Source organism: Protomyctophum parallelum (genome assembly GCF_964188405.1).
Source record: "Protomyctophum parallelum genome assembly, chromosome: 14".
Lineage (NCBI taxonomy): Eukaryota > Metazoa > Chordata > Actinopteri > Myctophiformes > Myctophidae > Protomyctophum > Protomyctophum parallelum.
Window position 1 is genome coordinate 32954090 of NC_139709.1, and position 26436 is coordinate 32980525.

The 26436-nt window shown below is 45.9% G+C and overlaps 1 protein-coding gene across 1 annotated transcript in view; it reads left to right on the forward strand.

The window, feature by feature from the left end:
* The window catches only part of greb1l (GREB1 like retinoic acid receptor coactivator), a 40991-nt gene extending 15351 nt beyond the window's left edge, over positions 1–25640 (forward strand). The window contains exons 11-34 of the mRNA XM_083781636.1: positions 287–607; positions 1365–1493; positions 2386–2523; positions 3036–3233; positions 3931–4111; positions 6001–6211; positions 8953–9095; positions 9565–9910; positions 10400–10515; positions 11327–11583; positions 12226–12403; positions 13179–13518; positions 14096–14212; positions 15376–15478; positions 15651–15806; positions 17029–17168; positions 17892–18053; positions 19696–19900; positions 20335–20500; positions 21257–21484; positions 22432–22573; positions 23598–23801; positions 24473–24611; positions 25445–25640. Of these exons, the coding sequence (XP_083637762.1) occupies positions 287–607; positions 1365–1493; positions 2386–2523; positions 3036–3233; positions 3931–4111; positions 6001–6211; positions 8953–9095; positions 9565–9910; positions 10400–10515; positions 11327–11583; positions 12226–12403; positions 13179–13518; positions 14096–14212; positions 15376–15478; positions 15651–15806; positions 17029–17168; positions 17892–18053; positions 19696–19900; positions 20335–20500; positions 21257–21484; positions 22432–22573; positions 23598–23801; positions 24473–24611; positions 25445–25608 (4484 nt within the window). The 3' untranslated portion in view covers positions 25609–25640. The remainder of the gene's footprint in view (positions 1–286; positions 608–1364; positions 1494–2385; positions 2524–3035; positions 3234–3930; positions 4112–6000; positions 6212–8952; positions 9096–9564; positions 9911–10399; positions 10516–11326; positions 11584–12225; positions 12404–13178; positions 13519–14095; positions 14213–15375; positions 15479–15650; positions 15807–17028; positions 17169–17891; positions 18054–19695; positions 19901–20334; positions 20501–21256; positions 21485–22431; positions 22574–23597; positions 23802–24472; positions 24612–25444) is intronic.
* Positions 25641–26436: the final 796 nt, after the last annotated feature.

A 26436-nucleotide genomic window follows, 5' to 3' on the forward strand; every position in this document is an offset into this window, starting at 1 on the left:
GAAACAGCTTTTTAGAATCTGATCTCAGGTCAGAATGGGTTAAGTAAAGCATTTCCCCCCCCACACCACTGGCTGGCTAGTGGCTGCACATTGTCAAGTGTTTTTTTTTATTGTGCAAACTCTTACACGGGCTGTATTTCTTTTTCTTCTTGTAGCCAACAAACAAAAACCATGTCGAAACGTTCAAAGGCAAGTCAAGGTTCGGAGTTGTTTCATGTGCTAATAATCTCTCTGTGTCTCTCTCTCTCTCTCTCTCTCTCTCTCTCTCTCCGTGCGCGCTGCATAGGCTCGGAGCAGATCCCGCTGAGGGAGGAGTTCGAGCAGATAGCGCTCAAGGCCATGCTCTGCTGTCCTCCCGGCGGCCCCGCCGTCATCCTCCCGGCCCAGCTGCCCTGGCTGGCCCGGCTGGAGGCGAGCGTCTCCGGCGGCAGCGTGCAGGTCCTGGTCAGCCACAACTCCCTGGGCGAGGGCATCTCCGAGTCCCTGCGCTCCATCAGCGACGCGTCGGCCGCACAGCACCACAACCCCCAGCAGTGCCGGCCCACCTACGTGGTCATCGTCTGCGCGTCCAAGATGAGCGGAAATGAGTTCTGCGTGCTCGTGTTAGGTGAGTTTAGTTAGTGCCGTTAGTAGTAGGCCCGGGGCTTCTTCATACACCATTGGTTGGCAATCAATAAACCTGTGATGATGATTGATTGATTGATTTGATTGATGAAAATCAAAATACAAATGTTTAACCCATTTTGACCTGAGATCAGATTCTAAAAATGTCTTCTACATCCTGACAGTTTTCTGAAAAAGATATGTTTCTATGTCAGTCGTTCTTCGATTTTTCAAAAATAGCAGACCTACGAGCTCGTAGTGCGCCACTCGGTGGCGCGCTATGAGCTTGTAGATCTGCTATTTTTCAATAGCTAAAGCGTAACATAATGCTAAACACCAAAAGGGGTTCCCGCCCCAAAATGGGTTAAGAGTGACGATTGTGCACTTAGCTATTGTCGTGATCATGTTGCAAAATATACATACTATCTCTGCTGAGAAACCACCTACCGGTAACTCCAAACATGTTCAGAAAATGCTTTTTTTTTTAAACAATGCAATACTGCCTCATCAAAGTTGTTGTCGTGACTTTATATATTGTCAATTACTTGTCAATTACTACTCTGCAAATATATCAGACAGTTTTGTCCAAAGCACCTTTTTAATACTTTTCATTGGTTCAATATGTCTAGTCATGGACAAAATATTATCCCCAAACCTCAAAAAATGGAGTTATAGGTGCTTTCCTCCCGACGGCGAAACGAATTATATTATATGATTATTATGACAATGTTTTGGTAATGAAATACTGTGCCATGTTGCAGGGAAGTACCAAGCACGGGCCTTAGCGGAAGGCATGCTCACGACCAACGAGTTCCTGAAGGAGATCAGCTATGAGCTCATCACGGGGAAGGTCAGCGTCCTGGCCTCTCACTTCAGAACCACCTCACTGGGTGAGTGTTTGCTGCTGGGCCCACACCACATCAATTCTCTGAGCACCTATACGAGACCTCTTTGCAGAACAAACACTTTGTCCATAACAAAGTCAGGAATTGGCGTCATTTCGCATAATGCCATGAGTGTTCCATTGTGGGTAGCGTATAGTGCCTGCTACTAGCGTACTCGTATACTTCGCTGAGTCCCTCCTCCCCAACCCATCCTCGTCCAATAGACACGTCGGGGGGCAAGCTCTCCTTCTCCCCCAAAGAGATGCATGTTAACTGACTGAAATAAAATAAAAATCTTCTAAATCCTCCAGTTTTCTGAAATAAATATTTTCACGTATTCACGTATATCATGTATTTTCCGCTTTCTAAATAGCTGGGGAGAATGGGGAGAACCCCGGTCACTGAACACGTGAACAAAATAACCCTAACAGGCAAACATCTGTAATTATGTATTTATTCTAAAATCTTACAAGATTTGTTTGTGTCACAAACTGGCCAATAAGTACATGAATCTTGCCTCCTCCAAACAGTTAATCACTGACTGCAACTTTGCAACTTGTCCACAAGTTGTCTGTCCACAGCAATGGGTAGCCTACTCCTACTAGTACTACCTAATCAATCTCACGATATTGGGAGAACGATACAATATATATATATATATATATATATATATATATCGCGGGAGGAAGTATCGCAACATATCGCAATATCAATATATTTGTAAATTCGTGTGACAGAGGGAGGAATCAACTTTTAACGACCACCCAGCAGGAGTTTTCATGTTGCACGGTAAGACTACGGTGATTAGTATCATTGCCATCACCTGGGTGGGTCAGTCGTGTAAATTGACGTCAAGCATTGGGGCGTGTTGACCGTGGTGATCTGGTTGTTCCCATAGGAGACAACCTGGACAAGCAGCTGGTCAGATATCAACGGCGACGCAAGGGCCAGGTCATCCAGCCCTTTCAGGGCGACGCCGCCGATCACATCCACTCCCAGGAGGCCGCGGCCAGCATGCTGCCGCCCTCCGAGTCAGGTATGTGTAATGTCAGACCAGTGGCAGTGGTGGGAGAAGTACTCGCATGTTCTACTTGTCAACAAATGTACTAAAGTATTGGCATCAAAATGTACTTAGAAAGTATCAAAAGTACAAAGTAGTCATTATGCAGAATGTCCCATTTCAAGTTTTCAAAATGTATTAAAAAAGCTTGTGGATAGGCTATTTATAAAATATCCGCTAAAACTGATATATTATGTCGATATCGAATCGATACCGACAATGCATTTTTATACCGATGCGACGACCGATTAATTGCCCATCCCTGTGGCAATGTGGCACAAATATTTGATATATTATATAACCTTTTTTAATGTTTTTAACTCAAATCTTGGGGGGGGTTGTTCCTGGAACAACATATTATTTATATTTTCAAATGATGGTTGGCGGCCAATTTGGGGGTCCTTGACATGAAATCGTTTGAGAACCATTTTGGAGGTTAAGGCGCTATATAAATGCACCATTCTTCCCTTCCCTTTCCTTGTCCACAGAGCTGCTGAGCGAGGCGTTCCAGATCTACCCCCCCCAGCTGAACGTGGCGCGGAGCCTCCTGTCTCAGGTGTGCTCCATCGCCGACTCGGGCAGCCACAGTCTGGACCTGGGGCGCTTCTGCAAGGTGGACTTCCTGGTCCTGGTGCCGCCCTCCCACGTCCTGGTCCACCAGACTGCACAGCGCATCCGACAATCAGGTATTTAAATATATATATATACGGCATGCATACTACTACAAGAAGAGACATATACATAACATACAGTACATGGTAACAATCGTCAGTGAAGTTGGTTTCCATTTTAACCCCTCTAAGACCTGGAACGCATCTGTGTCACCTTAGCTTTTGTCCATTAAACCATTATTTTAAACGTATTGTTTAAAACTGTGTCGCAAATCTTTGAATATATATTCTTTCACAGCAAAGGTTTTTAACTCGTATCTTTGCTTCTGGGGGGGAACAACATATTTTCAGATGGGGGGGGGGGGGGGGGCAGTGACACCGATAAGGGAGGATTTTTACGGCTCTAGCAGTGATTCCGAAACACATTAATTTCATGGACCCCCCAGTTTCACACGCATTTTGCCACAGACCCCTGATTTAATGGCATTTCTATCTCTGGGACCCCAATTTATATTGTAAAACCACTGTTAATTTAACTCTGAGAGTGTACAAATGTTCCATTTGTACACTCTATTTGGTTGTAAATTATCATTTAGCTGGGTCCCCCCCCTGGAACTCCCTCAAGTACCCCTGGGGGTCCCCGGACCCCACTTTGGGAACCACTGATTTAGAAGACATTTGTAAGAATCCGGTCTGATCGATCGGTCTCAATAATAATTATTTTCCTCCGTCATTGCGTCCGTTTTTTCCCCTTTTCTCTCTCTCTCTGCAGGCGTGCTGGTGGACCTGGGGGTGGAAGACGCCTCGTCGGCCCACCAGAGATCGGACAAGTACGTGGTGCGACTGGACGGCGAGGTGCACGTCAAGATGGAGGCCTTCATGAGGAAGGTCAAGCTGAACCCGTACACGCTGTTTGTCCTCATCCACGACAACTCGCACGTCGACCTCACCAGGTATAAGAAACGAGACCCCCTCTTCCTTGGTTTGTACGGCTGGTACATATCCACACTTTTCCTGGGCTGTGTGTGATCCAGTTCCTGTCGATTTGATCCCATGAAAGCCAATGAAACTGGTCAGATGACCAATGATATCCAATGAAATCAACAGGAACTGGAGCACACACAGCCCAGGAAAAGTGTGGATAGCTTGTAAATGAGCTAAGAGAGTGTGCCGTTTGTGTGTGGAACAAGCTTCTAAATGGTCTTTCTTTGCCTTGATCTCCTAATCGCCCACCACCCCTCTCTTCTTCCCTTTCTCTGTTTTCTGGGGGGGATAAAAAATAACACGATGGGACCTATTCTTTTTTTACTCGTTAAAACTGTGATTTGATAATAAAAGGACGATTGTGAACGTCAACAGTGGGAAGTCCCTCTCGCTCCCCTGTTTGTATGATGATGTGCGGCTCTTCAACACAGCCAGCTGTTATGGCTTCAAGTCCAGCCTTGGGTCTTTTGTGTCGTCGTGTTATTTTATTTTCTTAAGCGTCGGTGCAGACTGTTTTAAAATACCAAGGCAATGACACGTCACTCCCATGGACGTGGATTCTAGACTACACTTAGTATGAGAACCACTGATATAGAAACATGAGTTTTTCAGAAAAAAATGACAGGATTTAGAAGAAACGTTCTAGAATCAATTTGTCTGCACATGACTCCTTCTGTCCTTCACATAATCGTGTGAAGCACAGCAGTCGGGATGCTGTGCTTCAACACGTGCTGCTGTCACATGACGGGGGTCATGTGTTTCAGAGCCTCATGTCATGACATCGATGGAGGAGAAAAAAAATTACTCGCATGTTTTACCCATTCACCCATGAGGCCGATTCTACAAAATGTCTGTCTAAATCATGACAGTTTTCTGGAAAAAAAACCCCATGTTTCTCTGTCAGTGGTTCTCAAACTATTTCATGTCAAGGACCCCAAAAACGATAATATGTAATTGGCCGCCCATCTGGAAATGTGTTGTTCCAGGGACCCCTCCGGAAGCAAAGATTTGAGTTCAAAACGTTCGCCGTGAAAGAATCTATATGTTCAAAGATTTGCACTCATTTTCACGACTTCGGTGCGGCGCTATACGAGCTTGTAGATCTGCACATTTGTCAACGGTTTAAAGTTTAAAATAACGGTTAAAGTGGATAAAACGCTTAAGCGACACAGATGCGTTTTGCCGTCCCAAAACGGGTTAATAATGGGGTATTTCCTAATTATGCAGTGGTTCCCAAACTGTGGGTCCGGGGACCCCCAGGGGTCCTTGAGGGAGTTCCACCAGGGGGCACCCAGCTAAATGATAGTTTGGAACCAAATGGACCCTTATGGGTCTGTAACTCTGAGAGTGTACAAATGGCACCAAACACTCTCAGAGTTACAGAGTTAAATTAACATTGATTTTACAATATAAATTGGGGGTCTCAGAGATAGAAATACCATTTAAATGGGGGACCGTATAGGCTAAATGCATGTAAAACTGGGGGTTCCTTGAAATTAAACTGGTTGAGAATCACTGCTAGAGGCGTAAAAAAATCATCTCTTATGGGGGGGTCCATGGCATGAGAGAGGGAGATGACTGATTTAACCTGTTGTGCCTTGATCAAGTCCATGATGCACAACAGGTGCGCAGCCACACCCAGCTCTGAGTCCAGCTCTAGTTTGACTCAGGCCAGGTGTGACTGCTTAAATCAGCCATCCTCCCTCTCACACATGTATTTTCAAAGGGGGGGGGGGGTCCGCGGGGCTAATTAGTGTTAATTTTGTTGGTACTTGACATGAAAACGTGTGGGAGCCCCTGATCTAATGCTTTTCTCCCTCTCTCTCCCTCCGTCCCCCATCCTCCTCCTCCTCCTCAGTGCTCTGTCTGGCTCCGTGTGCCACGGCGAGCTGCAGGGCCTGGCCGACCGCGTGGTCAACTGCCAGGAGGTGCTGGAGGCGGTCAACCTGCTGGTGCTGCAGGTCAGCTGCTTCCCCTTCACGCTGCAGACGCGCCAGTCGCGCATCAGCGTCCACAACGAGGTCCACTGGCCCGTCGGCTGCAGCCCCGAGGACAGCAGCAACATGGTGGTGAGTCTAGACTCAAAAATAGCAGATCTACAAGCTCGCGCCACTCGGTGGCACGCTATGAGCTTGTAGATCTGCTATTTTTCAATAGCTAAAGCGTAACATGATGCTAACACCAAAAGGGGTTCCCGCCCCCAAAATGGGTTAAGTAAAAGTATCAATACTTGGTTTGTCATGTTTATTTCGAATATGCCATTAACCTATCATAGGCCACTCGGTGGCGCGCTATGAGCTTGTAGGTCTGCTATTTTTCAATATCTAAAGTATAACATAATGCTTAGTTAAAACACCAAAAGGACAATTAAAATAAATAACTTAAAATATAAGAAAACTAAAGTAAAAGACACAAAAAAAAAAAACTCTTAAGCATATCCGAAAAGGAGTGAGAAGAAGTAAAAACATATATACTCCGAGTCCCACCCCTCTGTAATTAAATAATGACTCGCTGACTTCTGTGCTTCAACTTAAACTACTCATTATCAAAATTTATCTCTTCAATTTTATATATGAAAACAACGCATATATAGGCTACATGAGAATATGCAACACATATACGGCAATGTAGGAATACTCTTTTACAAGTAAAAAAAAAAAGAAAAAGGTCCGGAATTCAACATTTACTTGAATGGAAAGTACAAACGTATTGGCTTAAAAATGTAAAGGAAAAGTGTTAATTGTGCAGAATGTGCCATTTAAAGTTTTCAAGTGTCTAATAATCTTTGAAAATAGCCGATCTACAAGCTCTGATCGGCCCTAGATCAGCCCTATATACATTTCCGAAATGTGTATAATAATAATAATATATATATATAGGGTTGAAGTGGTTAATGTATGTTTTGTATTAATAATGAAAATCTACAAAGTAACTAAAGTTGTCAAATAAATGTAGTGGAGTAAAAGTACAATATTTGGATCCGAAAGTATTGGAAATTGGAAATACTCAAGGAAAGCACAAATACCTCAAAAGTGTACTTTATACAGTGGTCAGTGCCTCAGCTGTGTGGTCTAGTTACACCCCCTAGAGGCATAAGGATGGAATTACACAGTGGCTCTCATAACTATTCCACAATCTCCGAATGCCACATAGAGTCTGGAACTACACCTCCCGGAATCCGAGTGAGGAAGCTGCCATTTCTGTTCACCAAAACATATTTAGAGCTTTAGAGCTTATTTATTTCATTTCCATTTCTGCTAAGCAACAAGCCATAATATATGCTTTAGAGGATCTTGATTTATATTAGTGTTAATTTGCGCGACGCGATGGAGGAGGCTCCACTTCCGCTTTATAGTTTACTCATGTCATGATAGAGCTTCCGTTGCTCCAGACTGTATGACAGAAGCATTTATATTTTACTCATGATAGAGCTTCCGTTGCTCCAGACTGTATGACAGAAGCATTTATATTTTACTCATGATAGAGCTTCCGTTGCTCCAGACTGTACGACGGAAGCATTTATATTTTACTCATGATGGAGCTTCCGTTGCTCCAGACTGTATGATGGAAGCATTTATATTTTACTCATGATAGAGCTTCCGTTGCTCCAGACTGTATGACAGAAGCATTTATATTTTACTCATGATAGAGCTTCCGTTGTTCCCGACTGTATGACAGAAGCATTTATATTTTACTCATGATAGAGCTTCCGTTGCTCCAGACTGTATGACAGAAGCATTTATATTTTACTCATGATAGAGCTTCCGTTGCTCCAGACTGTACGACGGAAGCATTTATATTTTACTCATGATGGAGCTTCCGTTGCTCCAGACTGTATGACAGAAGCATTTATATTTTACTCATGATAGAGCTTCCGTTGCTCCAGACTGTATGACAGAAGCATTTATATTTTACTCATGATAGAGCTTCCGTTGCTCCAGACTGTATGACAGAAGCATTTATATTTTACTCATGATAGAGCTTCCGTTGCTCCAGACTGTACGACGGAAGCATTTATATTTTACTCATGATGGAGCTTCCGTTGCTCCAGACTGTATGATGGAAGCATTTATATTTTACTCATGATAGAGCTTCCGTTGCTCCAGACTGTACGATGGAAGCATTTATATTTTACTCATGATAGAGCTTCCGTTGCTCCAGACTGTACGATGGAAGCATTTATATTTTACTCATGATGGAGCTTCCGTTGCTCCAGACTGTACGACGAAAGCATTTATATTTTACTCATGATAGAGCTTCCGTTGCTCCAGACTGTATGACGGAAGCATTTATATTTTACTCATGATAGAGCTTCCGTTGCTCCAGACTGTACGACGGAAGCATTTATATTTTACTCATGATAGAGCTTCCGTTTCTCCAGACTGTATGATGGAAGCATTTATATTTTACTCATGATAGAGCTTCCGTTGCTCCAGACTGTACGATGGAAGCATTTATATTTTACTCATGATAGAGCTTCCGTTGCTCCAGACTGTACGACGGAAGCATTTATATTTTACTCATGATAGAGCTTCCGTTGCTCCAGACTGTATGACGGAAGCATTTGTGGAATTGAACGCGAGACTAATAACACAGAGGCTCCTTTTCCACCGGAGTTGAACCGGTTCGGTTTGAAACTTCTAGACTATGGGTTTTATGAATGAAATGGGTTATGGGTTTTATCGTGGGAAAGAAGTGTCCACTACGGTCGCTACTAGACGTAGTCAGCAAAGGAAAGGATGCGCGACGCCTACAGCGGCACATTGGGAGCCGAGAGTCTGACTGACTGACCTCCATTTTGTTTTTCCAGCAGAGGGAGAAGTCGCCCCACAGCAGCGAGTTGTCGTACTTCGGCCTGCGGGACTACAGCAGGTCCCTGCAGTGGGGCGTGGCCAGCCCCATTCTGCGCTGTGACGACGCCTTCGAGAAGATGGTTCGAACGCTGCTGGAAAGGTCGGTGTTTTGTTGAAGTAGTATAGCCTCTTGAGTTAACCCATTTAGGCCTGACCTCAAAATAAATAAATAAAAACTCTTAAAATGCTGAAATAAATATTTTCACGATTTTTCAAAAATAGCAGACCTACAAGCTCGTAGCGCGCCACTCGGTGGTGCGCTATGAGATTCTTCATAGAGATTCTTCTAAATCCTGACAGTTTTCTGAAATGCCTATCTTTCTATATCAGTGGTGCTCAGTATTTCATGTCAAGGACCCCAAAACTGATATGTAATAGGCCTGCCGACCCCCATCTGAAAATATGTAGTTCCAGGGACCCCCCCCCCCCCAGAAGCAAAGATTTGAGTTAAAAACGATCGCTGTGAAAGAATAGATATCGAAAGCTCGTAGGTGCCGCGCTATGAGCTTGTAGATCTAGCTATTTTTGCAATAGCTAAAGTATAACATAATGCTTTCCCCTCCCCCCAGACACCCTCACCTGCACAGCATGGTGATCCGCAGCTACCTGCTCATCCAGCAGTACACGGAGGCCATGATGGCGCTGACCTCCTCGCCGTCGCTGCGCGACCACATCACGCCCGAGACGCTGGCCATGGTGGAGGACCTGATCAGCGCGCCGTGCCGCGAGGGCTCCCGGGGCCGCGGCCACATGCTGCTGGTGCGCGTGCCCTCGCTGCAGCTGGCCATGCTGGCGCGCGAGCGCCTGGAGGACGTGCGCGACAAGCTGGGCCTGCAGTACTGCTTCGCCGTCATGCTGGGGAGCCCCGCCGCCGCCGAGCTCAGCCTGAGCCGGAACTTCACCAGCCGCCTCAGGGTGAGTTAATGTTACCACCACCTAGTGGTGATTTGTTGAGCTTCACCAGTCGCCTCCGGGTGAGTTAATTATTACCACCACCTAGTGGTGATTTATTGAACTTCACCAGCCGCCCTGAGGGTGAGTTACTGCTACCAGCTGTCGTGACTTATCGTCATTACCGTTTAAGGGTGTAACGATATAGAGCGTTGCAGTCCCACCCCCTTTCATGACGACAACAGGCCCAGGTAAAGCATTTCCCAGCCTCGGACAAAAAAGCCAACTCGGATCGTGACAACTCATGACAACAATTCAGCCCAATTTCATTGGGCCGAACAAATAATTAGTAAAAAGAAACGCAACAAAACAAAGTGTTGTACCCTGGCCTTTTTTTCTTCTAATTATTTGTTCGGCCCCAAAATTTTTGTTCGTTGTTAAATGAAAGTGAAGGTCTGTCGTGGCGTTTTAAAAATATTTAATGAATGCTGTGCATTGGTGCTTTTGCTGCAGGCGTGGCGAGGTTGTGAGAATGAAGAATGGACGCCACGCACCTACGAGGACCTGGAAGGACTGCCCTGCATTGTCATCCTGACAGGGAAAGACCCCCTGGGAGAGACCTTCCCAAGGTAGCGCATCTCTCTCTCTCTCTCTCTCTCTCTCTCTCTCTCTCTCTCTCTCTCTCTCTCTCTCTCTCTCTCGTCCCGGGACCCAAACTAGTGAAAATAGCAGATCTACAAGCTACAGAGCACCACTTCTTAAATATTTTGTTCTAATTTATGGAATGTCACTTTCCTGGGGTTTGTATGTGTGTAATACGTGTTTTTTTGATATTTTAGTATTTCAAAGTGCCAGTGATGTCATAGACACTGGTCTCACTTCCTTCCTGGACTACATCCAAGGAAGCTCTGAGAAGGAACAGAAGTGGTCACGTGACTGGGCTGCGCCATGACACTTTCATGGACACTTTCTTTAAGCTTGTAGATCTGCTATTTTTGAAAAAATCGTGCAAAATGTGGCGCAAATCTTTGAATATATATATTCTTTCTTTACATATTCTGTCCCTGGAACAACATATTTTGAGATGGGGCAGCCAAATACATAATAATTCATGAAATAGTTCGAGAACCACTGACAGGTTTTTCAGAAAACTGTCACGATTTAGAAAACATTTGTCGAATTGTCCTCAGGTCTGAATTCTGTGCCCTTCTTCTTCTTCTTCTTTAGCTATTGAAAAATAGCAGATCTACAAGCTCATAGCGCGCCACCGAGTGGCGCGTTACGAGCTTGTAGGTCTGCTATTTTTTTTAAAATCGAAGAACGACTGACATAGAAACATAGGCTTTTTCAGAAGACTGTCAGGATGTAGAAGACATTCATAGAATCGTTCCCAGGTCAAAATGGATTAACGTTACATCGTGCTCTTCTTCTCCCCGTTAGGTCTCTGAAGTACTGCGACCTGCGCCTCATCGACTCCAGCTACCTGACGCGCACCGCCCTGGAGCAGGAGGTGGGCCTGGCGTGCACCTACGTGTCGGCGGGCCTGGTCCAGGAGCCGGCGTCTGCGGCCGCCGCGGCCCGCGGAGAGCAGCCCGACGCCGCGGAGAAGATGGCCACCGGGGGGCACTGTGGCAACGACGGCAACGACGAGCTGGAGAGGCCGCCGAGCAACGGCAGCGCCGTGACCAGAGCCTCCGGTGGGTCCCTGACCTCCCTTTGAGGACCACCATGTCAATGTTTATTTTTTTTTATAACTTTATTTATAAGATTTTCAACCCCACATATACCCCACCCTCCCCGGTTCCGTCACAAAACAAGACAACAAAAAAAAAAGAGAAAAAAAGCAACAATAAAATAAAATAAATAGGTAGTAAAGGATATAAATAATAAATGAATGAAATAAATACAATAAAATTTGCCTTTTACTAGATTAAGGGGCTACACAGTGAACCAAATTACATGTAGGAAAACACTTAGGACACATCATCAAAAGACAGTGAATCAAAAGACCCACCATGTCAATGTTAATCATGTCAACCCCCGCAGCGGCGCCTAATCTGGCGCAAACATTCAGAGAAAATGGCAGATCTACAAGCTCATAATGCATCGTCATGGCATGTCGTATAAGCTTGTTGATCGGCCATTTTGGGGGATTTTGTGGAGAGGCAAATAGGGGGGGGGGGGGCAAGTGCAGACCCCCTTTTTTTTGGTCTTGTGTTGTTTTTGTTTTGCATCTGTTTGAAAACCGCCTCTAACAGGCCAACACCTTTCCTCTTCCTTTCCGTGTGTGTATGTCTGTGTGTGTGTGTGTGTGTGTGCGTGTGTGTGTGCTCTCTCAGGCTCGTGTGCGGACAACGGCGTCAGCTCCTCGGACCTCGTGGCAGAGTCCTTCCTGAAGCCCTCGATGTCCTCCTGCCCACCGGAGGGCGCTGGCGTCCTCACCAGAGACGAAGGCACCACGACCGGCATGCCTCCTCACCGGGTCAAACAGGAGTGCGACTCGCCCAACCTCTCCAGGTCAGTGTTGATTTCCTCGTCTAATACTATGATAAAGAAAATGTAGATTTGTAAAAAAGAAAAAAAGGAAAACAAATGAGATTTAGTCGACTAAAATCTCATGACATTTAGTCGACTAAAACTGGACTTAAAGGGCCACATTTCAATATTTCAAAGTGTTCATGGGCTCCATGATGTCATGGACACTGGGCTCACTTGCTTCCTGGACTACATGTTGTCTCAGTAAGACAGCCCTCCCCCCTATCCACAAGGAGGAGCAGTGCACCAAAGCATTATGGGAATTGTAGTCCAGGAAGGAAGTGAGCACCAGTGACTCGATGACACCATGGACACTTTCAAATACTGAAATATCTAAAAGCATGAAAACCCCAGGAAAGTGTTTCTTGTCTCCCAAACATCATTAAAATGAGATCTGGTTGCAAAAGGGGTGAAGTGGCCCTTTATTTTCATGACTCAAATGTGACTTAACCCATTTTAGGTGGGAACCCGTTTTGGTGTTAGCATTATGTTATGCTTTAGCTATTTAAAAATAGCAGATCTACAGGTAGGTCTGCTATTTTTGAAAAATCAAAGACACTTTTAAAATCTGATCTCAGGTCAGAATGGGTTAATAATGAAACTGTCATGATGTAATAGACATTTTTAGAATCTGGTCTCAGGTCAGAATGGGTTAAAACTAAATGTAATGATATTTATTCCAAAAGACTAAAAGAAAACAAAAGAAATCTAAATCTGTGCTGTAACCCAAATCAAACCACCACTCCCCACTTCCCAGGTCGTCCAAAGCGCCTCCCTCCGTCTGCTCCAACTCCTCCTTGGCCTCCTCCTCCTCGTCCTCCTCGTCCTCGTCCTCCTCCTCTTCCTCCTCCTCCTCCTCGCCGTGCTCCTCCTCGGCGCAGAGGCCCAGCCAGTCCACGCAGCGCGGCGGTGGCGGCGCCGCCAACAAGCCCGCGCGGCGGCGAGTGTCCCCGCGCACGGTCATCCTGTCGCGCGCCGCCTACAACCTGCTGGCGGGGGAGTCGCCGGGCAGTCAGCTGAGCTCCTGCTCGCTGCTGCCTCACGCCGACATGGCCTGGAGCAGCCCGCTGAGGCCGCCGCCCGCGCACCACATGCAGGTCGGTGTGACATTTGATGTTTTATCCCATTCTGACCTGAGATCAGATTCTAAAGATGTCTTCTACATCCTGACAGTTTTCTGAAAAAGCTATGTTTCCGTGTCAGTCGTTCTTCGATTTTTACAAAAAATAGCAGACCTACAAGCTCCAGCCACTCGGAGGCGCGCTATGAGCTTGTAGATCTGCTATTTTTCAATAGCTAAAGCACAACATGATGCGAACACCAAAAGGGGTTCCCGCACAAAATGGGTTAATGTACACTTGACTATATGATGATTTGAGGGTTCCATTATTTGAGGTAATGCAACAACAAAAACCCAGTTGTGGAAAAAAGTACTCAAATGTTTTACTTTGTATAAAAAAAATAGTATTTTGATTTTTATGTAAATGATGTAAATCTTCCATGTAAGAAGCTTGGGGTGTTTTTTTAGTTTAGTATTCATCTGATCATTGTTTGTGTATGTGAAATGTAAGTCTCCTGTAAGTCCATATATGGGCATGGTGGGATTCCTTGGGAGGCATGACACTTAGATCAATCAATCAATCAATCAATTAATCAATCATTGATTGGTTGCAGGGTGCGGAGCAGAGCGCATTCTACCGCCAGTGGACGGTGGCCCGGCAGCACCACGCCGACTACGAAGCCACGGCCGTGCCTCACCCGAGACGCCTGCTGCTCAGCGGACCGCCACAGGTCAGTACCGCAAGATTTGTGCCGCATTTTCACCGTTTTTCAAAAATAGCAGACCTACAAGCTCATAGCGCGGCACTCGGTGCTCGAGCTTGTAGATCTGCTATTTTTCATTAGCTAAAGTAGAACATAATGCTTAAAACACCAAAAGGGGTATGCCCGTCCTGAATTCCTTAATTCAGATGACTAGAAGCTCTAGCTCCACATATTTATTTATTTATTATTTATTATTTATTATAAGGTGTAATGCAGAAACCTGTGGCCTGTGGAATGACTTTACCGTGTGTGCGCGTCGCTGTCTGATGACGTTGTGTGGTCCTAATGGGCAAAAGAGGTGGCTGAAATGTGCCCGAATATATGCCTTTTATATTAACTGTACGATATGTGAAGACATTGATAGTAAGCCTATAGACCCAAGGCAGAGTACCAGTCTGGGGCAAGTTAGGAGGCAAGTTCAAGCTCAGTGGCGTGCACAGATAGACAGTGTTGTGCCAGAGCACCTGCCCTTTGCCCTCTGGACAGCAATGTGCCCTTTTGAATTATTATTTTTTGTACAGTGTACACTGTACAGTATGTGGACCGTGGTGACATTGATCAATTCTTTTTTTTTTTTTTTTTAAGATATTTTTTTGCGGCTTACGCCTTTTATTGATTTTTGAAGGGACAGACAGTAGGCTGACAGGAAACGGGAGAGAGATGGGGGATGACATGCAGTAAAGGCCGTGTCGGGTCCGGGAGTCGAACCCGCGGCACACTGCGACTGGATTACCAGTCCGGTGCCCAGACCGTTATGCTACGGCCTGGGCCCATTGATCAATTCTTGATAAAAAAAAAGCTTCTAATATATTAGTTATGCCCCAAAATCAAATAGCAAAATAGACACCACATCGACCCTATTCTGATTCTGGTGTGAAGTGGGGTGATGTACATAATCGTCGCGAGTGGCATTCAAAATGATTCACGAAAAAAACATTGCCAGGGATACGTTTGGAAAAGGTTGTCCAGTTGAAATGAGTACGGGAGGAAAGTCGCAGCTGCAGCAGCGTTCGTTGCCTGACGTGTGTGTGTGTGTGTGTGTGTGTGTGACGTGTGTGTGTGTGTGTGTGTGTGTGTGTGTGTGTGTGTGTGTGTGTGTGTGTGTGTGTGTGTGTGTGTGTGCCCTCTAGGTGGGAAAAACTGGAGCCTACCTGCAGTTTCTGCGCATCTTGTTTCGCATGCTCATCCGCCTGCTGGAGGTGGACGTGTATGACGAGGAAGAGGTGGAGGAAGGTGAGGATTTTAACCAAAGCAAAGCTGTTTCGTGTTGTTCCACTCAAGTTTATTTTTTACATTCTTTCCCTGTTTAATACCCATGTTCTCTTAGGCTGTTGGCTTACGTAATACCTATGATTCGTCTCACTCTCTCTCACGCCTTTCATTGCTCTCGTTTGAACCTCTCCAGAGACGGAGACGTCCGAGGTTCCCGTGGCTCAGCTCGGCACGCGGTGGCCCGACATCGAGGAAATGCGCCAGATGCCCTTCGACCTCTGTCCCCGCGACCCCAAGTTCAGGAAGGCCAGCCCTGTTTACACTGACAAGATGCCAACCAGTCTGAAAGGTCAGCACAGTCACATTTGAACCACTTCATTGTATGTCAAATAGTCAGTGTTTGTCTGTCTGTCTGTTTTTTTTTTTTTTTTGGCCACATTTCTTTTTCTAGCGAGGCTTCCCTCCCCATCCCCTCCCAGTAGGCTATTTCTTACAGGAATAGCTGTTGAAAAATAGCAGATCTACAAGCGTTTTTAACTCTTCTTTGCTTCTGGTGGGAGCCTTTTCATATGGGGGGGGGGGTCGGCAGCCAATCGCATATACTTTTTGGAGTCCTTGACATGAAATAGTTTGGGATATTGACATAGAAACACAGGTTTTTCAGAAAACTGTCATGATTTAGAAGACATTTGTAGAATCTGGTGACAGGTCTTACAGTACATATAGTTGGAAATCAGTGTCTGGTAGGACATCTACTGGTTGGCAAGTAGTACTGCAGCCAGTTCTGCAGAGATTCCTCACAATAATGCTAGGAATGTGGTTTCTCATGTGGGAGACCGGGCATCAGTGTTGATTTTGACAGCAAAGTTTTTGTTTAGTTTTAGTCATAGTCTCTTGAATAGTTTTCATTTAGCTTTAGTCACATATTAGTCACCTGGAATGTTTTAGTGTTAGTCTAGTTTAATCGACTAAATATCATAAGATTTTAGACTAAATCTACAGTTGATTTAGCCGACTAAAATGTATTTTGGCGGGCCTTGATGCCGCCACGCTGACGCTACGCTACAAGCTCACGTTGTGAGCTTGTAGATCGGCTATTTTCAGCATGCAACCAAGTGTAAAATGACTTATACTGGATCTCTTGTCCACTAGTCCCTTCCTAACATTTTAGTGTAGTTTTTATTCGTTGACGAAATTGTCAATATATTCAGTTTTAGTCATCATGGCTTATTTAGTTTCCATTTAGTCTTCGCCAGTGAAAAAAGGTAGTCGACCAACATTTTTTGTCGTAGTATTAGTCGACGAAATCAACACTGCCCGGGTTTGAATCTCGGGTTATGGATTGCAGCTTTAATTTAGTCCTGAGACTGTACGAATGTGAGCTAATTTACCCGTCGTACACTCTCTACAGTCATGAATGGATCAAATTAAACAAATGGCACTGTGTATGAGTGTAATTGGGACTGTATTCACTGGAATGGATGTACTCTCAAATGTATTCATAGGAATATGATTATGCGTGGTTATTTGGTATGCAGATGAAAAATGATTGTTATTTTTGGTACGCGCAGACGCCAAAAAAGAAGGAGAGAGCCAAACGTCGACGAAGAGAGAGACTGTGTCCATCCGCCTGAGCAGGTTCGCGGCCCATAATGCCTTTCACCACTGTGAGCAGTGTCACCACTACCGTGAAGCCAGCCCTGCCACACAGGTACGAGCAACGCCCCGCATTCTCCCCAGCCGCTTTCTAAGAAATATGCATATGTTTCTATGTCAGTCGTTCTTCGATTTTTCAAAAATAGCGGACCTACAAGCTCATAGAGCTCGTAGATCTGCTATTTTCCAATAGCTAAAGCATAACGTAACGCTAACACCAAAATGTGTTCCCGCCCCAAAATCAATCAATCAATCAATCAAAACTTTATTTGTATAGCACAGTTCATACAGCAAGTGCAACTCAATGTGCTTCACAGTTTACAAATATAAAAACATTAGAAAAAAAATAAAGAAAACATTTTAAAAACATGGGTTAAGTATGTCAAATTTTCAGTACTTTTACTTCCGCTCCACTGCAATTCAGATGTACAAATATTGTACTTTTACTCCACTACATTTACGGTAGTTGAAAACTTTAGTTACAAGTTACTTTGTAGATTTTTATTATTATTACAAAACATACGTTAACCACTTCAGTCCTATATAGGTTTCTGCCATTTGAAGATAGCATTATCTACAATAGTTGTACATATAGTGAGCTTTGCAAAAGATCTTTTATACATTTGAAAACTTTGAAACGAGACATTCGGCATGACGACTGCTTTCTGCTTTTTAAGTACATTTTGTATTCCGAATTACTTTTTACTTGTAACGGAGTAGTTTCTACATTGCTGTATTGATAACGTTTTGTGTGCGTGTGCGCGTGTGTGCGTTGCAGCTGTCCGAGTGCACCTTCCACGCCTTCACCTTCTCCTCCTCCATGCTGGGCGAGGAGGTGCAGCTCCACTTCATCATCCCCAAGTCCAAGGAGCAGCACTTTGTCTTCAGTCAGCAGGGCAGTGTCCTGGAGAGCATGAGGCTGCCCCTGGTCACCAACAAGGTGGGTTCACTGGAGAGCATGAGGCTGCCCCTGGTCACCAACAAGGTGGGTTCACTGGAGAGCATGAGGCTGCCCCTGGTCACCAACAAGGTGGGTTCACTGGAGAGCAAGTGGAACCAGTGGTCTTTGAGGGACAACCAGTGGTCCTTGAGGGGGTTCTCCAGGTGGTCCCCAGCTAAATGATGGAGAGTTGGTAACCAAAATGCACCCCTTATAGATATTTAACTCTTGAGAGTGTAAAGAAAAAGAGAATCAAGAGAATTTTGACGGCACATTTAGTTTTTATCGTAGTCTTTTGATTAATTTATTTTTGTCTCCACCAGGCCGAAGGCATGTGGGGAGAGTATGTTTTGCACTCCGTCCGTCCGTCCGTCCGTGTGTGTGTGTGTGTGTGTGTGTGTGTGTGTGTGTGTGTGTCCGTCCGTCCGTTAGTAGCTAATCTCGGCCACCGTTAACCCGGTCGATGCCAAATTTTGCACACACACTCCCTGGATGCCAACGATGAACCTCTGCCCCAAACTTTCCAGAACGGCCTGTTATAGCGCCACCAGGATGCCGCTTTGTGCAAAACAACTTTTTGCACAGTACACCTACAGATTTTGTCCAAACATCACGCAAATTGGTACACAGTCTCTCTACAGCCATTCAACGAAACCAGTCTTTCAGATTTCTCAGACTCCATCCTGATTGGTTAAGATTGGCTTCCAAAGTTCACAGGAGTGCTCAGTTTCAAACAAAATGCTGCAAATCATGAACACATTGCGTGATTTCCTTGAAATTCTGCACCCACATTCCCACTAGGCCGAGGACGAAATGCCACATGAACAATTTCAACTCAGCCTCAAGGTGGCGCTATAACTGGCCGAAAAGTGTTTTTACCTCTAACTGCACGAATCTGTGGATCACTTTGTATGCCAACTCCCTAGAGGCCAAGGAAAAACCTTTGTCTGGAATTTTTCACATCTGCTCTTTATAGCGCCACCAGGAGGCCCACATATGTAAAACACATTTTCTATTATTACTCCTTCACATTTTATCCAAATTTCACGCAAATCGGTACACATGATCTCCATAGTCATGTGATCAACACAGGTTTGTTTGATTTCTCATATTCCATCCTGATTGGCCACGATTGGCTCCTACAGTTTTCAGGAGTAGCAAATGGCCACAACTCGGCAGCGTCCGATTGCGATGAAACTGTGCACGCATATTCCCACTAGGCTGAGGAAGAATCCTGGTGGAGACCTGTGCCGATTGGCACTTTATCTAGTTTAAGTCTGTCTTGTCTGTCTTGTCTGTCTTGTCTGTCTGTCTGTCTGTCTGTCTGTCTGTCTGTCTGTCTGTCTCACTCTTTCCATCTCTCTGTATATATCTGGTCTATGTATCTCACTCTATGTTCTGGTCCCTTCCTCTTCCAGGACCCTGGTCTGTGTCTATGTATCTGACTCTATGTTCTGGTCTCTTCCTCTTCCAGGACCCTGGTCTGTGTCTATGTATCTGACTCTATGTTCTGGTCTCTTCCTCTTCCAGGACCCTGGTCTGTGTCTATGTATCTGACTCTATGTTCTGGTCTCTTCCCCTTCCAGGACCCTGGTCTGTGTCTATGTATCTGACTCTATGTTCTGGTCTCTTCCCCTTCCAGGACCCCGGCCTGCTAAAGAGCCCCATCTTCACCCCCACCACGGGCCGGCAGGAGCACGGCCTGCTCAACCTGTTCCACGCCATGGAGGGCGCCGCGCACCTCCACATCCTGGTGGTCAAGCAGTACGAGATGCCCCACTACCGCAAGTACTGGTCCAACCACATCCTGCTGGTGCTGCCCGCCATGTTCAACAGCGCCGGAGTCGGTGAGTTGCTTGTTTTTTTATTTTTATTACTGCATGTATGGGGGACTGTGCGGTTAATGGTTGCTCAGTCAGTTTAGGGTTCACTATCATAAAAACATTTTTTACTTTCTCTGACTTTGACTTCTTTGACTTTGTTCAGATTCTTAAAATTGTCTTCTACGTCCCGACAGCTCTCTGAAAAAGCCATGTTTCTATGTCAGTCCTTCTTCGAAAATAGCAGACCTACAAGCTCGTAGCGCGCCACTCGGTGGCGCGCTATGAGCTTGTAGATCTGCTATTTTTGAATAGCTAAAGCATAACGTAATGCTAACACCAAAAGGGGTTCCTGCCGAAAATGGGTTAATTGGCACGTGCTCATCCCAGAAGCAAAAAGGAACAAGTCGTATACATTTCTGTAACGTCTGGATATTGTGTTGTTGTTGTCGTCGTCGTAGGAGCTGCTCGCTTCATGATCAAAGAGCTGTCCTACCACAACCTGGAGCTGGAGCGGAACCGTCTGGAGGAGCAAGGCGTCAAGAGGCAGGACGTGTGGCCGTTCATCGTCATGATGGACGACACCTGTGTCCTGTGGAACGCCCAGCAGCCTCCGTGCAGCAGCAGGTACGTCGCTTTCATGTTTTTAGGAACATTCATACAGTCCACATTGTCCATAGAGATTACAGGAGCAATGGTCATGCCGTTCAGAGAATTCGGGCGTAGCTGATAGCTGGTATATGCCATATAAGCCACAGTGTGTCTTCTGTGAAAGCATAGCCGATCTACATCTAGGCTTTAGTTTAGACATGATATGTCGGGGCGACTGTGGCTCAAGAGGTAGAGCAGGTCGTCCAATGATCCCTGGGTCGGCGGTTCGAATCCCGGCTCCTCCTGTCTGCATGTCGAAGTGTCCTTGGGCAAGACACTGAACCCCAAATTGCTCCCGATGTGCTGGTTGATACCTTGCATGCAGGCTTCCGCCGCAATCGGTGTGTGAATGGGTGAATGTAATGCACGATCTATGTAAAGCGCCTTGGATAAAGGCGCTATATAAATGCACCATTTATATTGGTCCGACTGTCATTAGACCGACAACCTACGCGGGCTCAAACCCTAACCTAACCCTAACCGCGAGCACGGGAGCAGCGCATGTTCGACCGCATGGCGCTTCCGTCGGTGTGTCTAATCTGCGTGTGCATCCCGCTGTGAGCTTGTCTTTAGTTATTTTAAGATGAAAATTACTATTGCAATAGAATACAAGTTTAGAAGCATCTTCCAGAAACATGCATGGACAGCAGAAATTTCACGAAAGCAACTTCAAACGCCTCAAATCTATTCCATGACCGTTACTTACCGTTGCTTTCACCTTCCCCCCCACAGTGAGACGCCAGAGGGGGGTCCCAGCCTCGCCAACGTGTCCCTGAAGACGGTTCTCCAGCACATGGAGGCCACGCCCAAGATCTCGCTGTACGCCATGTGCGGCACGCGCAAGTGGAGCAGCGGCCTGGCCCGCCGGCCGCCCGCCCGGCCCTTCACCCGCTGTCACCTCCACGACTTCGTCATGCTCAACGTGGACCTGACGCAGAACGTCCAGTACGACCTGAACCGGTGAGTCCCCACACCCGGAGTGGACCAGTGGTTCTCTATAGTATGCACACATACACGCCCTTTTTGGAAAATACCTTCCCTTATACTTCCTTCACAGGTGTTAGCGATGATTCTAATGGAGGCTCTGTTCCATTCTGGTCAAACAGAGTCAGGGTGCTGCTATCGTGCGTGTCGGCCATAGAGTATTATACTTCCTTCACAGGTGTTAGCGATTCTAATGGAGGCTCTGTTCCATTCTGGTCAAACAGAGTCAGGGTGCCGCTATCGTGCGTGTCGGCCATAGAGTATTAAAAGGATAGAGACTGAACTGGCGCGAAGCTCCGCCCCCTCCGCTATTCATGTCAGTGGAAGTTGCTCAGTGGCGTTTTGAAGCACCCGGGAAGGCTGCCGGAAGGACCGTCTATTTCCGCATTATTTCGCTGATTCGGCATTTGGGCACCAAATTTTGGTGCCCAAATGTGGAAGTGCAGCTGGGCTTTAACATTGAGCGCTTGGTTGCACGGGGTTTCCTCGTCAAGAATCCACGGGTCCGCCTGCAGTCCTTCCTCTTACCACTAGGGCCCAGCGCTTCAACATTGGAGTGCCTAGCTGGCCCCTTGGTGTCGGCTCACTGGAAACACTCGTTGGACACCAACGAAAATGACGTTGGTGTCCATACCTTGTACTGACCAGTCGGTGGCCGTGTGGTTAGAGTGTCCGCCCTGAAACTGGGAGGTCGGGGGTTCGATCCCCGGGCCGTGTCGGGTCATACCAAAGACTGTAAAAGCGGGACCCAATGCCCCTCCTGCTTGGCACTCAGCATCAATGGGTTGGATTGGGGGGGGTCAAATCAACTTGGGAGCGGCCCACCGCAAGAGATGGGTCAAATGCGGAGAACAAATGTCACTGCAGTAACGTGTGTGTGTGTGTGACTAATCGTACGACTTTGACTTTGGTGTGCTCTGCAGGTATAGCTGTGAGGAAGTGGACTTCAACCTGAGAGCCAACAGCAGTGGCCTGCTGCTCTGTCGCTTCGACCACTTCAGCCTGATGAAGAAACACATCTCGTTCGGAGGCCACAAGGACTTCCTGGTCAAACCCAAACTCATGGTGCGTCTTTGTTCACGTTTCCTTTCACAGATCCGCTTCATTCATTTCTGTTTCCAGAACACGGCCAGGGGTTCTGTTGTAAATGCTTTCAATGTTTACTTGGCTTTTTTTTCCCTCAGATGAATCACGTTTCATAATGAGTAATGTGCGTGCATGTTTGAGGCATAATTAGTATTTTGCTTAAAGGGACACTTCACCCTTTTTGCAAAAAAATATATGTTAATGATGTTTAGAAGCTTTGGAACACTTTCCTGGGGGTCTTTATGTGTGTAATATGTGGTTTTAGATATTTTAGATTGTAGCAGTGAGCCCAGTGTCTCTGATGTCATGGACACTGGGCTCACTTACTTCCTGGACTACATGTTGTCTCAGTAAGACAGCCCTCCCCCTATCCACAAGGAGGAGCAGTGCACCAAAGCATTATGGGAATTGTAGTCCAGGAAGGAAGTGAGCCCAGTGTCGCTGACATCAGAGACACTGGGCTCACTGCTACAATCTAAAATATCTAAAACCACATATTACACACATAAGACCCCCAGGAAAGTGTTCCAAAGCTTCTAAATGTCCTTAACATATAAAAGGGTGAAGTGTCCCTTTAAAAATGTGGCTCGCTCTGGAAGCATAGTTCCAACTTTGTTTTCGCTTTTTTGTAACTGTGATTTCACACCGGAAATCAACGGATGGCGTGAAGGTTTTACTTTTTACCGAGTTTATAAGTATTATTACAGAGTGAACAGTTTAACTCAAATCTTTGCTTCTTTTGACGTCAGGCCTTAACACATTCTGAACGGGAACCCATTTTGGCGTTAGCATCATGTTATGCTTTAGCTATTGAAAAATAGCTATTTTTTCAAAAATCGAAGAACCACTGGCATTTTTAGAATCTGATCTCAGGTCAGAATGGGTTAATCAGACCAGTGTGTGTCCAGTGGAAACCTCGTATGAATCTGATCTCAGGTCAGAATGGGTTAAATGGGTTAAGTTATTATTTCACGTTTGTCCTGGTCTCTTTGTGTCTTCGCAGGAGATGGAGAACCCGGGTTCTCCCATCAGCCCGGCCCATTACGTGTGTGCTCCCGACAGCGAGCAGACCCTGCTGGCGGCGCCGGCACAGTTCCTCCTGGAGAAGTTCCTCCAGAGCTGCAGCCACCGGCTGTTCCCCAAGGCCGTCAACAACAGAACCAACCCCGTGCTGTGCATCGACAGCTATCTCAACATCGGCCCAGAGGTATGCCATATGTCACGGTGGTTCCCAAAGTGGGGTCGACCCCCTAGGGGTCCTTGAGAGAGTTCCAGGGTGTAATATTCTGGGACTCTAAATAAACACACTTGGAGAGCATTCAAACACAGGTCTTTACTTGGTGACTCTCAAAGCAGAACTGAACACACACAGCACACTAGAGGCTACAACAGGCTGCAGGGGATCTTGCTAATCAGCACAGGTGGAAATAATGTTCTCAATCAGTGGCATGCTCTTTCACCTAGAAGACACTCTATTACACAGGGGGTCCCCAGCTAAATGATAATTATAGGATTACCAAATGGACCGTTATGGGTCAGTAACTCATGGAGTGTACAAATAGAACCAAATACAGATAATTCTGGGGGGGGGGGGGGGGGGTTCCTTGACGGGAAAACGTTTGAGCACCGCTGACAAAATCTTTCGCAAAACTGTCAGGACTCAGAAGACATTTTGTCGAATGTGGTCTCAGGTCTTAACCTGAACCCCTTTTGGTGTTTTAAACATTATGTTATAATTTAGCTATAGAAAAATAGCAGATCTACAAGCTCATAGCGCGCCACCGAGATTTCACCGTGTATAGTCATGCCTTTGATGTTCTGAATGACTGACGGTGCTGTGTTGTTGTCTGTGTTGTCTGTGCTGTCCGCCCCGTGCAGGTGCCTGTGTGCTACATCAACTCGCGTCCACACTCCACCAACCTCGACCACAAGGGCCTGGTCTTCAGTGGCCTGCTGCTCTATCTCTGTGACTCCTTTGTGGTCTCCGGTCTCCTCAAGAAGTTCCACTTTCTCAAAGGTAACAACGCGAGTCCACTCTTGTCTGGCTAGCCGCACCACACTATCCCCAACAGCTGCCCAATTAATGCCCAAACGTTTTATTGTGGACCAGTGTTGTTTTTGGCAGCAAATGTTTATTTTAGTTTTTGGTCATTTTGGTCTCTTGAATAAGTTTTAATTTAGTTTTAGTCACATTTTAGTCACCTGGAATGTTTTCTAGTTTCAGTCGAGTAAATATCATGAGATTTTAGTCGACTAAATCTACAGTCGATTTAGTCGATTGAAATGCATTTTGGAGGGTCTTGACACCGTCGTAAAGACTGTTTTTACTCTTGCTGAAAAAATACAAGCTTGTAGATCTGCTATTTTCAGCACGCAACCAAGTGTAAAATGACTTATCTCTTCTCTAGTGGGTACCTTCCTAACATCTTAGTCTATTTTTTATTTGTTGACGAAAATGTCAGTATATTTAGTCTTAGTTTTAGTCGTCATAGCTTAGTTTCCATTTAGTTTTCGTCAGGGGAAAAAAGGTAACCGACGAACGCTTTTCGTCACGGTTTTAGTCGACGAAAACAACACCGTTAGTGGACACGGAGATGAGCATATCTTCACCATAACCCATTTTGGTGTTAGCATCATGTCGTGCTTTAGCTATTGAAAAATAGCAGATCTACAAGCTCATAGGGTGGCGCGCTACGAGCTTGTAGGTCTGCTATTTTTGAAAAATCGAAGAGCGACTGACATTTTTAGAATCTGATCTCGGGTCAGAATGAAAACTGTCAGGATGTAGAAGACATTTTTAGAATCTGATCTCAGAATGGGATAACCACCAATGTCCACTCACACACACAGGTGCCACCCTGTGCGTGATCAGCCAGGACCGGAGCTCCCTGCGTCAGACCATCGTCCGGCTGGAGCTGGAGGACGAGTGGCAGTTCCGCCTGAGGGACGAGTTCCAGACGGCCAACTGCAGCGAGGACCGGCCCCTCTTCTTTCTCACCGGCCGCCATGTTTGATCGTATGAAGAACCCTCCTTCCGTGAGTGTCGTCGTCCGTCCGTCCGTCCCCCCTCCACTTTAACACAATCAGATGAAAGGATAACCACTGATTCGGAAGAAAACAGCCGGCAATCACAGTTCTTAACAGAGAGGATATCCTGGAGCCTGTTGTTGAGGCCCCAAAGTGCCACGACAACAATGGACACGTGGGCCATCGATTGAGGCTCTATAGGCTACATGGAATCTGCACTATCATAGTCCACTACACCATGGCACAGCAACAAGGGGGCTATAGTGCTATTTCTTGACTTTTTGGTTGGACTTATCCCTAAACCAAAGCCCGTTTGCAACTGAAAGAGACTTTGCTGTGAAAACGCTGCAGCGGACAATGAACGTTTTTCTTTCTTTCCTGTTGTTTTGTTTCGTTCCAAGCTGTTCTATCCCTGCAAAAAAAAGCAAACAGACTATCATCGATAATAAATGTGATTTACATGAAGACTGTACAGTTATGTATACTTTGGACTGTGACTGCGGTATATGTCCAATAACTGGACGATACTTCTAAATCTCAGGGTTTTAAGGAGAGTTACAAAGCGATGGATAAACGGACCTTTTTCTCCTCGGTCAGTGCATTGTGCCCATCAGTACCCCCCCCCCCCCCCCCTGTGTCGTTGCGTTTTGGTACCCCAGTGTGGCTCACCAAAGATATCCTCAGCTCAGCTGCACCTTGGCCCCGCGTCGTGTCCCTATATGCTTTTCCTCATCCACACAAACTCAGCGAAGCTCGCGGATCATAAGGAGAGATTGCGTAATACTACATCAAAAGGAATGTAATAATGCTCATGG